This window comes from Apteryx rowi, unplaced genomic scaffold, assembly GCF_003343035.1.
Source record: "Apteryx rowi isolate R43461 unplaced genomic scaffold, aptRow1 scaffold_323, whole genome shotgun sequence".
Taxonomy (NCBI): domain Eukaryota; kingdom Metazoa; phylum Chordata; class Aves; order Apterygiformes; family Apterygidae; genus Apteryx; species Apteryx rowi.
The window spans coordinates 208,055-218,678 of NW_020449675.1; the positions used below are offsets into that span (position 1 = coordinate 208,055).

Here is a 10,624-nt window from a genome sequence, read left to right on the forward strand (position 1 = left end):
CTGCAGCCTCCTGCGCTTGAGGATCATGTCGTAGAGGCTGCGCAGCCCCTGGTGCAGCCCCAGCCCGTCGCGGGCGCTGCAGCCCTGCACGCAGCGCGGCGTGCCGGCGCCCAGCTCTTGCAGCCCGAGCCGCCGCTCCACCTCGGGCACGGCCAGCGCCGCCGGCACGTCCTGCTTGTTGGCCAGGACGAGCAGCGGGACGCCCTGCGCCTCGGCCGCGCGGGCGATGCGGTGCAGCTCCAGGCGCGCCTCCTCCAGCCGCTCGCCCTCCGCCGAGTCCACAACGAAGACGAGCCCGTCCGTGCGCCGCGCGTAGGAGCGCCACAGCGGGCGCAGCTTCTCCTGCCCGCCCACGTCCCACACCTGGAAGGTGGCGGCGCGGGCGCGGCCCAGCGGCACCCGCACCCGCTCCGTGTTGAAGCCCTTGGTGGGCGCGCTCTGCACGAACTCCTGCAGCTTCAGCCGGTACAGCAGCGACGTCTTGCCGGCCGCGTCCAGCCCCAGCACCACCACATGCAGCGCCTGGAAGGGCGGCAGGAACGGCGGGACCGGAGCCATGTCCGCCAGCCGGTTCCCCATGGCCGCGGCGCCCCGGGCTGCGAGCACGGCCACGCCAGGAGACCACGAACCCGCTCCCGGTCCCGCTCCCTCCGGCGGAGACCGCCCCACTGAGAGGAGCGGCCGGGCTCGCGCGCGCCCCTAAAGCCCCGCCCTCCGTGTCGTCACGCGGCCGGAGCCAATCCGCGCGCGCGGCCGGGGGCGGCCGTTGGTGACCCGGAGGCGGGGTCACGCGCCGTTGCCAGGCGYCCGTTGCCAGGCGCCCGCTACCGCCGCCCAGGAGCCGCCATGTCGGCCCAGCACTGGGAGGCGCGGCGCAGGCAGGCGGCGCTGGAGCGGCGCCGCCGGGCCCCGCTCCCGCGGGTGTGTGCGGGGCCGGGCGGGCCGGGCCCGTGGGGCCGGGCCGGAGCTTACCGCCCTCTCTGTGCCTCGTAGACGGAGGACGTCCCCGAGAGGCGCTGCCAGCACGGAACCGACGCCAGCGCCCAGGCCCCGCCGCCCGGTGAGTGGATCGCGGGGCTGTCCCGTTCCGGGCGCGGGGCTGCTGCTCTGCCGGCGCCCTCCCGGCAGGGTGGGGAGCGGCCCGGCCCTGCGCAGGTCGCGGATGCCCGCCCCGCGGCCGCTCCCGCCCGCGCAGGCATGGCTAACGCGGTGCTTGTTGCAGAGCCTCGACCGTGCTGCTGCCGCTGCTCCTGTCATTACCCTACGAAGGCCAGCGCGAAGCTGCCGCGCCGGTTCTCTGTAAGTCCGCGGGAGAGGCGGGGAAGGACGCCCAGCGGCAGCTGCCAGGGCAGCACTGCTGCTCAGGAGCACTGGGCAGATCTAGCCCAAAGCACCGTGTAGCTTGCTTTGTGGAAGCACTGTGAACAGTCACAGCGTGATGCTGCAGTGCTCCAGTTACCAGCTAACTAGCTTCCACTCACGGACAAGAACCAGAGCTTTTTTACTGCTGTAAGATGCCTTTATACTGTGAGAGGGGCATGTCACCCTCACTGTTGCTCATACATTGGTCTCTTCAGAGTCACAGCCTGAATACGTGGGAGTCCAGCTGAGTGGGTTTTAGATATAAGCATATGCTTATAATTAAACCAACCTTGTTTTTATTCTGCAGTTAGTAACATCTACCACAGCTACAGTAGATCTCTGCTTAGCTCTATAAGGATTTGGGTGGTTGTTTTGTTCTTTAAGTGGCACATTTAAGTCACTCCCAGTTGAAGCTTAGTTTGAATGATGAGAAAATAGTTCACTTTAAAATCTTTCATGCAGTCTGAGTAACAGAAGTAATTTTCATACGCTGCCATTATACAGCAGAAACAAGAAAGTAACCTCTCTTTGCCCTTTCAGGCTGTGCAATACATGCAACAATGGTAAGGGCTGACTAGCCAGGGGGCCCAGGAGCAGCTCCCAGGAACTCCACTCTGAACACCAGACAAGTACAGTGAATCCAACACCACAAGCGTACAGAATCAGTGGATGATTTCACCAATTTAGGTGGTAACAGCTAATGCAAAATAAACATCACAGTGTCCCAGAGGAAGTCTCTCTTAAGCAGCAAGTACTTTCCCCAAACCTTGCTTGCTCTGGTTCTGTTGTCCTGTCCCTCACTCCCTCATCAAGTATGTCCCAAAAATYGGTCTCAGCTCTGCACCATTTTTAAAGCCTTCATCCCATAAAACCTTCCATCTCCCTTCATGCCCATGTGAAGCAACTTGTTTGTTAGCTGTATCACTGGAACTGTACAGCRGCTACAGCAGAGGTGAGGATCTGCTGTGCAAAGACAAATCACCCCTTTCTGGTTGTACAATGTCTTTTATTTGTGAACAGAAGGAGATGGTGAAAGTGCATAACAGCAGTGCTGCAGAAGCACAGCTGAAAACTGAACAGCAGAGGTAGGGAGAGTGTGGTAGAACCAACAATACAGCAAATTCAAAACTACTGCAGAGATGTGACAAGAGCAGGGAGGATTCCAGAATGGCACATGGAGCTTCCTCATCCCTGCTGGAGGGAGTTAGTTGACTAGTTACCATTTCAGTGTGATCTCAGCGGATGATGTGAGGAGAAACACCCTGCTACAGCTCTGTAAGAAGTGCTGGGTTGGGAAGCACATTTTGAAGTGAGGGTCAGAGGTTTCCTTCCAACTGTTCTAACATACTGATTCTCTCCTTCAGTGGGAATGGTACAGGAAAATGCTGAACTGCTTCTGAGTAAGAATTTTTAGTCCRGTAACTCCCAGGCTCCTACTTCACCACCTAGAATGCATCAGGCACTAGCTAAACTGAAACCCCAGGCATAGGTTATAACCCATCCATCATATGGGGGATACAACTGCTACATTCCCAGCACTGGGAGGAAAGAAGGCTGCCAGAGCTATTCCTCCCATAAAGTTCATTGGGTTGTTTTACAGCTTTAGACAAAAAAAGCCTCAGCTGTTTTCTGACACTTGTGCAGGCTGAGCTTTTATTGTCAGAGATGAACTTTCTCATGCTTGTTCAAGTTGAAAGCATTAAATGCCAGAGCATGCAAGGAAGCAGCACAGCAAACAGCATGTGGTGGCCACCAAAAACCAATAGCCTTCCTCTCATGACCAGCTGGAAAGCAGCAATCTTTCTGCTCCATGCTACGAAATGCATTTTCTCCTGGCTGAAAGGGATCCTCCTAAAGAGCAGCCAGTAGATGAGCTGCTTTTAAAAATACATATATAAAATCAAGACAGTGCATTCTTGCTTCCTACACTGGACAGCTCAATACAATAGCCATCCAAAAGTCACACACACAGGTGTTTCAGCATGACATGCACTTGATTAAGAGCCAGAGATACAGAGACATCAGTCCCGTTTCATGCTCTCACAGAGCAGGCTGTGCAAATAGCATTGGACAGTGGTGATGGAGATGCAATCCAGCCAAAAAGTCTCATCACAGTCCTTCTTTTGTGCATTATGAGATACTTACATTCAGGATAGTACAAAATTATGCAAGGAGGAAACAGCTAGAGTTAGTTTGATTAATAGGGCACTGGCTCCAATGTAGCAGTAAAATACTGCAGAGATCATGAATGTGGCCCATTCTGATGAGCCAGCACAGACACCCCATGTATTAGTCACTCTGCTGAAGGGTCAGTCATGATAAGGCATCGAAGAAAGGAAGCTGCAAATCTGAGGGCAGTATATTCCACACTCATAAGGCCGAGCATGTTACTATCTTTGCAGAGGAGATGTCTCATCCCAGGAAAGCACAAAGTCTCCTGTTTAAGTCATGAATTGAAAAGAAGCCCCAGAATTTTGTCTCCCTATGACTTGCCTTTGTGATGGAGCATGCAGCATCCAAAAGGTCTGCCAGCCTGGCCCTGTCACAGCAGGGGGTGGTGCAGTGGGTGAGGTAGCGTGGCATTCCCACGGCAGTCCACGTACTGGTAGTTTTCAAAAGCCAGCTGCTCTGAGTGGCACAGGTACGTGCAGGTCAGGGTGCCCCTGCAAGGCAAGAGCAGACCGGAGCTGCACTCATGACTGTTCCAGACAAAAATCCCCATAATATAAGGGTCCCACGGTGTGCTTCTGCTGCCATCCTGTTTTGTCCCTATTATACAGTCCAGAACACTATCACATATCCTCAGCTCCATTTCACATGTCAGAGAGGGAGAACATCATTCAGACTGCATTAGTTTAAGGAAGCCTTTACAAGCTCCCCACCACTGCAAAGAATGCTTTGGCCATTCAAGAAGCCCAATATTAGAAAGACTCGTTGCTCCAGGATAACACTCCTGTGCCGTTTCACCATTTACCTGTTCCTAAGGTGCTAGTGCAAGACATACCAGGTGACTGTTTATGGACTTAGCTAGACAAAAGCATATCATTCAGTCGCTGTCTTTCTGTGCCACCTCAAGAGCTTTTGCATTAAGTAGTTTCTCCCAGTACTGTGCAATCCATCCATGGGCAATAACAGTGGGATGAGACATAGTACAGAAAATCGTAAAGATCACCAACATCTTCTTCACCCTCTGGCTAATGGAGAGCTTGCTGGTGGAGAAAGCAAGGGTCCTGTCAGCTGAGAGCATCAGTTAAGAAGGACACAGTCAACACAGATGGGCAGGGAGGTCCCTCTAGTGGACACAGACTGCACCAAGAGACAATTTCTGCCCACAGCTTTCCAAAGCAGCTTGAACTCAATGAAGATCACTCTTCTTTCAGTGGCTGCATAGGGGCATACTAGCAATGCTACGCCCAGCAAGGACTTCCTTGTCTCCTCTGCCTATTTAGCTGCGACACAGGCCAGGACAGTAGCAGCAGGTCCCAGGAGGAGCCGTGTTACAAAACCGCAGTTGTACTTCTCCCCCTCGCAGGCAGGAACAGATAACCTGCATTTGCTTTTCCAGCAGGGTCTGTCTTACTCTCAATCACAATCAAGCTGAGCATAGTCCCCTGGACCATTCCCTGAACAGGAGCTGCTTTGGGCAACAGGATCCACACAAAAAACCTGCTTTGCTCTGTCCTGCTCTCTGCAGCTGCTGCCAGCCCCTCCAACAGAGACCAGGCTGACTGAGTCTGCCTCCCACACCCCAAGGCAGGCAGGCAGGCAGGAACCAGCCCCTGCTTCCAGCTCCAGGTCAAATTACTCCTTTTCAACAGCTACAACCAGCATTAGGAAAGGAAGYTGGTCAGGCCAATGTGCCGTGTAACACAAGCAACAGCAACAGCTTGTGCTGTAAGCAAGCCTAAATCGAGGGGACTTCTCACAGCACCAATAGCTTTGGAGAATTATCTCCCCCTTACACCTCAGCAAACTTATCTGGGTAACACAACATTCACACTGCAGCCAGTTCTGGTCTCCAAAAACAGTGACTGGCTGACCTTGAAGGGAGTTCAGAAAGAATGCAGGTCGCATGAATATTAGTTTTAGTTCTGAACCAGGCACCACTTACTGTATATGCAGCAGAACATTGTGGACTTTGATTTTTGTCCAGGTGCAGATGTTACTAAAAGAGAAAAGAGAGTTTATTTCATAAGAGTGGCCTGCACCATGCATCTCCTGGTCCTCATTTATTCCATTGTCTCTCTGCTTCTCTGAAAAGGTCTGTCCTTAGAAGATTTTGACAACTCAGTCACTTTGGATCCAGTAATCATGGGACTCCCAAATATGCAATACATACAACCTATCTGCACAGAAGCTGTGATTGCTATGAACTTTGCATAGCTTGCTGGTTATCTGCAGAGAAGTGTGGGCGGCACAAGATGCATTTAGCTGCTCACAAATGGAGCATCAAAAGTTTGCAACCTAGACATCAAACTGATACCATCACTTACTTGTCAGAATATAGGAAAATGACGCTGTCACTGCTGAGCCAACAGTCGGCAGTGAACACCATCAGATAAGAAAGGAAAATAGTTTAAAATGGATGTGCCAGATTTGTGTCTGGGTCAGCTGCACACATTAAACTCAAAAAGACACACTCAGTTTCACTGAAGAGATAGGACCAGCACAACAAGCCTAGTTGTAGAAAGCCTTTAAATATTAATATCACTTACTAAGCAAGGGAAGAAATCTTCAAGAATTACTCACTAGGTATTGTTGTCCAATATCCTACTGGCCACCATATAATAGATCTGCAAATGTGAACAGAAGAAAAATCAGAAAACACACAAGAATTATAGTTATGTTTGGATACAGCCCAGAGAGCAGAAGTAGGGGCAACTAATGAGAGTCCAACTCTCCCCAGTTCAGAACCTGAATTTCAAGTTCTAGCCTAGCAATTGTCCTTAATAGTGGGTAACAAAATAGAATCAGAAATTAGGTCTGAAAAGGTCATCTAGGCCACATGCCTGCCCTTTACAGCAAGGAAGGATCAGCTGTGCCCAGACTGTTCCCACTAGGGTTTTGTCTAACTTGTTCTTAAACATTCCATCATTTTAAGGCAAGCACACAACCCTGCCCACTATCTGGGCAGCAGGCAGCTATTCCTTGCCCAGAAACGTACTAGCTTCAAATTCAGCAACATGTAAATTCCTACAAGTCCCCTTCTGTAGTGGGGACAGGTAAGTAGAAACAGAAGCTGCACGTGGAGGGACTTTGGGCAATTAGCTGGCAGATGACAAAGGAGTAGGTCAAGCATAGAAGAAGCACCCCCACCCCATCCAGGACATCCAGATTAGTTTAGGAGAACTGCAAGAGGCAGCAAAGCTCACCTGGCCACTCTGTAATGGGCTGATATTCAGCAGGGTTTTCATGGTGGTCTTCCCTATTACCAGGGACTGGTGTAAAACTTCTATGTCCAGCTGCACAACAGTGACTGGGTAGAAGTTGTTATTAGTTATGTTCAGCACATTCTAGGGAGAGAAACAAGAAAAGAAACCACCCTGCAGCAGGCTGTATGTTACTGTAGCAAAACTACTTTAAATATATCCCTGCTATAACCTTACAGCAGCACTGGACCACATGTCCCCTTCCAATCCTGAGAAATATACCCAGCCTGGTTCCCAGAATTAATCACCATACTGCTCCTGCACAGCCCCTTTGACCACTCTGCATGACGCCCTTACTCACAACCAGGCTACTCACGGCTCTGACACTAACACACTCCTGACATTGCTCCTTAAGCAGCCCTAAACTGGACTGAGTTGGTGTGGACAACCAGACTTTAACTAGAGACAGCGATCAGTTATTCTGCATGGAGCGGCACAGAGAATAATAAGGAGAGGCCCTGCCCTTTTTGCCCACCATTTGACTCTGAGCTGAGAACTCACCGTCATGTTGAGATATATACTGGTGGTGGTGGCATTAAAGCCAATGGAGGAGGCATTCAGCCCTGCAGGCAGCACAGTAATGGAGCGAGGAAACAGGAAGAAGATACTGAGAGATGTCATCAGCAGGCAGATCGTYACAGCAAGACATACATATAGTTTCCTGCAAAACAGTACCATGGCCACATCGTTCTCTTGGCTCATCAGCTGCAAGCACCTGCAGCCCAGCTTCAGCTCGGTGGAGGGAGACAACAGGAGTTTGGGTGCCAGAAAGCTGGGGCGGGTTTGTGTAGAACTCCCAAACGATGGGAGAAGCAGGAGGGTGCTCCCACACAGTGACACACTGCCTGTGACTGTGGAAGCAGACAGGAATTGCTAGAGATCTCCCATAACTCCACATTTCCTCCTGCACAGAGGATCATCCAGGCATCTGCTGTTGTGGAACAGACACTGTAAACACCAAACTTACTGCAAGTCATAGCACAAAGAGAAAACACCCTCCAACAAACAGCTGCAGATAGACTGCTTCCCAAAGGACCAAGTCCTCCCTTCACACACAGAAGAAACATTCAAAGGATGAGAAAGGGGCAGAGTTTAACAGGACTTACGTTCGTCTAGGCTTCAGCCTCTGGTCACCATATGGAATCAGAGCCACCAGTTGCTTCTCTTGCTCTGAAAGAGGTGGGGCAGCAGATCRGAGACTGCACTGAGCACCCAAGTGAATAAAGCACATTGACTGCAGATTGACACTAAGCTGCTGTGCAATGCACCTTACTAGTGACATTGTCCAGTTTAGAAGGTGAGTGTGATGCAACAGAGTTCAGTTTGAACATTCCCAGCTCCGGGCAGAAACAGCAATCCCCCAGGTGCCCCAGGGCAGGCTTTGAGTAATTCAGCACCTGCCTGCCCACCCCATTCTCTCCCAAGAGGGGCAGCCCACAGATCTCACTGGAGAGCCTGAGGTGCTAAAAGAGGCAGGACACTCTTTGTGGACTGGATGCAGTAAAGACCAGCTGATTCAACGAAGGTCTTTTGGGAAAAGACACACACCAACCTCAGGAGGCTCAAAAAGCAGACACAGCACACAGAAGAATCACCTACCCCTGGGGATCCTTCCTGTTCCCTGACATGTTGGACAGTTGACATAGCTTCGACTTGCAATGCCCACACAGGGCACACAGGACATAGCAGGGTCTCCTCCGTTGATACTAGCATAACTGGCGATTTCATCTTCTGCATCCTTTTGCCTGGGTAAGATCAGTTTGCCCTCACTCTCCTTTTGGTCAGATGCTTTCCAGAACTGTGAAAGTTTTTCACCCATGCTTGAAGGAAGAATTCTCACTAAGTGTCCAACACAAAAATGCTTTAGGAAAGTTATCTTTATTAACCAACCTCCAAGAGCAGCACTATTAGCATGTATAATAGATCACAAGTATATAATTTGGCAAATTTCTTAAAGTACAGCTCTGAAGTTGCTTTTAAAAAGTTACTCCATGTAACTCATGCTTTTAAACATGGAAGTTTCTGGCCACTCTGGTTGCAGGAAAAAGTCCAAGAACACCACCCTATAACACACCAGGTTCTTCTTCATCTCATGGTGTTTTGTAAGAGAGGAGGAAGGCTGACTCAAAGCACTTGAACATTTTGAGATGACAACACAGCCCAATAGTAGAACTCCAAAGTTCTCGTATAGTCATTATTCATCTATGTCCAACGGGGAACTCACCTGAATACTAAGGCCTTGGTATTTCCTAGCAAACACAGTGTTACTAACACTAGCCTGATTAAAATCAAACAGTGCCCAATGGACTATTTTTAAACACCAAAATGGCAGCTGAACTAATTTTCCCAGGCTCCTGGCAATCAGAAACTTCTACATCAGCTCCTAGCAATCCTCCCAAAAGCATTAACAACACCAAGCAGAGAAAAATAAGCTACGTTTTCATCACAAAGACAGCTCAACAGTTTCCTATCTGTGCCAGCCCTTCCTCCAGACAGTCTTGTTTTAATGACCCAGAGGTAGCATATTTAGCCTAGATAAACAGCAGTTGTACATTTGCCCAGATGATCCAAAGGCTGAAAGTAAAGATCCCTGCAGGGCTCTTTTTTGTAAAACATATTGGAGAGGAGAAAGCACCATCTGGCAGTGGAGAACATCCACTGCAGCCTTGCAGGGCCAAGCGTTCATCCTCAGCCCACAAACCTGGGTGCATCTGGGAACACAAGAGCACGAGATGAGCTGATTCCAGCGGCAGCTGCTACTCCTCTTGTTGACAAGGGAAGAACCAGGAAGGAAGGAAATGGCTGCAGCATGGCCTATTTAGCCATGAAGGGTCACAGAGGAACCTCTCAGCAGCCCTGTAACCTTGATTTGATTAGATTCTGCAAGACACTGCTTGGAGGCTTGAGGTAATTCAAAGTGTTCCCTATGCTCTTGCAGCATGTAAAGGGGAAGAGAAAGACAAAGATGCTTGAAGGATTTTAGCCTTTCAGCTAACAAGGGAAGGACCCCTTTAACATCGTACTACAGGCCCTATCTGCGCAGCCTCCGAGCTCCCTAAGCATTTAAGCTGCAGCTTTTCCCATACCCTCAGTTAATCTTTACTAGTTTTTCAAGAACAAGCAGTGAGGAGGAGGTGCCAGTCCCTTCACAGAGTTGGGACAAATGACCGTGAAAGCTAGGAAACTCATTGGTGGATAGCAGAGAGGCCAAGCRCAAGGTGCAGTGTGTGGAGAAGCTTAACCCCTTTGCTTACTGCCCTCAGACAATCTTCCGGGTTCCCATAACGTACACCACACACCAGCACTCTTGGGCAGGGGGCCCCAGGGGCTGCAAGGGAAAAGTAGCCTGCGAAGGTGATGGAGCCCAGGCCATTTCACAGGGACCAGCCCTTCCTGCTCCCCCAAGGCACCGTCAACAGGGAGCTGGGGGGGGGGTGGGCTGTGAGCTCCTCGTTCAGGAGAGCAGTAGCTCCTGCGAGCACAGCTGCATCGTTGCGGCCAGGCCCACCTCCACCCCACCGCTAACAGAGCTTCCATGGGCCCTGCCCCTCGCACCCACCCGGAACAGGAACAGCCACCAGCCCGCCACCCCAGCAGCCGCCCCGCAGCCCCTCTGGCCACCCCTGCTCACCGGCCGGTGCCGCAGGCAGCAGCCCTGCCCTGCCCAGCCTGGTGGGGAAGGGGAAGCGGAACCGAAAGCGCCACGGCGCGGGGTGGGGCGGAGCAGGACAGGCCCAGCCCCCCAGGCAGCCCCATGGGGCGGGCCTGGGCAGGTAGCTCCCCCCAGGCTGCCTCCACCACCCCACCCCCGGGCCAGGAGCCGCCCCTGCCCG

General features: G+C 51.5%; 2 protein-coding genes and 1 long non-coding RNA gene across 4 annotated transcripts in view; 1 reads left to right on the forward strand and 2 right to left on the reverse strand.

Annotated features, from left to right (window-relative positions):
- The window catches only part of ARL4D (ADP ribosylation factor like GTPase 4D), a 1,659-nt gene extending 999 nt beyond the window's left edge, over positions 1 to 660 (reverse strand). The window contains exon 1 of the mRNA XM_026071322.1: positions 5 to 660. Within this exon, the coding sequence (XP_025927107.1) occupies positions 5 to 579 (575 nt within the window). The 5' untranslated portion in view covers positions 580 to 660. The remainder of the gene's footprint in view (positions 1 to 4) is intronic.
- A 239-nt stretch (positions 661 to 899) lies between these two features.
- LOC112968748 lies at positions 900 to 2,091 on the forward strand. Its single transcript, XR_003254429.1, has 3 exons — positions 900 to 1,060; positions 1,223 to 1,299; positions 1,903 to 2,091. It is a non-coding gene; the product is annotated as an uncharacterized LOC112968748 (long non-coding RNA).
- A 53-nt stretch (positions 2,092 to 2,144) lies between these two features.
- On the reverse strand, positions 2,145 to 10,590 carry TMEM106A (transmembrane protein 106A). Of its 2 annotated transcripts, none has more exons than XM_026071285.1 (8): positions 10,423 to 10,571; positions 8,391 to 8,630; positions 7,898 to 7,961; positions 7,293 to 7,452; positions 6,735 to 6,875; positions 6,112 to 6,155; positions 5,474 to 5,527; positions 2,145 to 4,025 (listed from the first exon to the last, which is right to left on the reverse strand). In XM_026071285.1, exons 2-8 carry the CDS (start codon positions 8,608 to 8,610, stop codon positions 3,905 to 3,907), a joined length of 804 nt encoding a protein of 267 aa, XP_025927070.1. In that variant the 5' UTR covers positions 8,611 to 8,630; positions 10,423 to 10,571; the 3' UTR covers positions 2,145 to 3,904. The 2 variants fall into 2 exon arrangements, with proteins under 2 accessions (XP_025927070.1, XP_025927072.1); XM_026071287.1 differs by having other exon boundaries at positions 3,933 to 4,571; positions 10,423 to 10,590.
- Between the last annotated feature and the right edge of the window lie 34 nt (positions 10,591 to 10,624).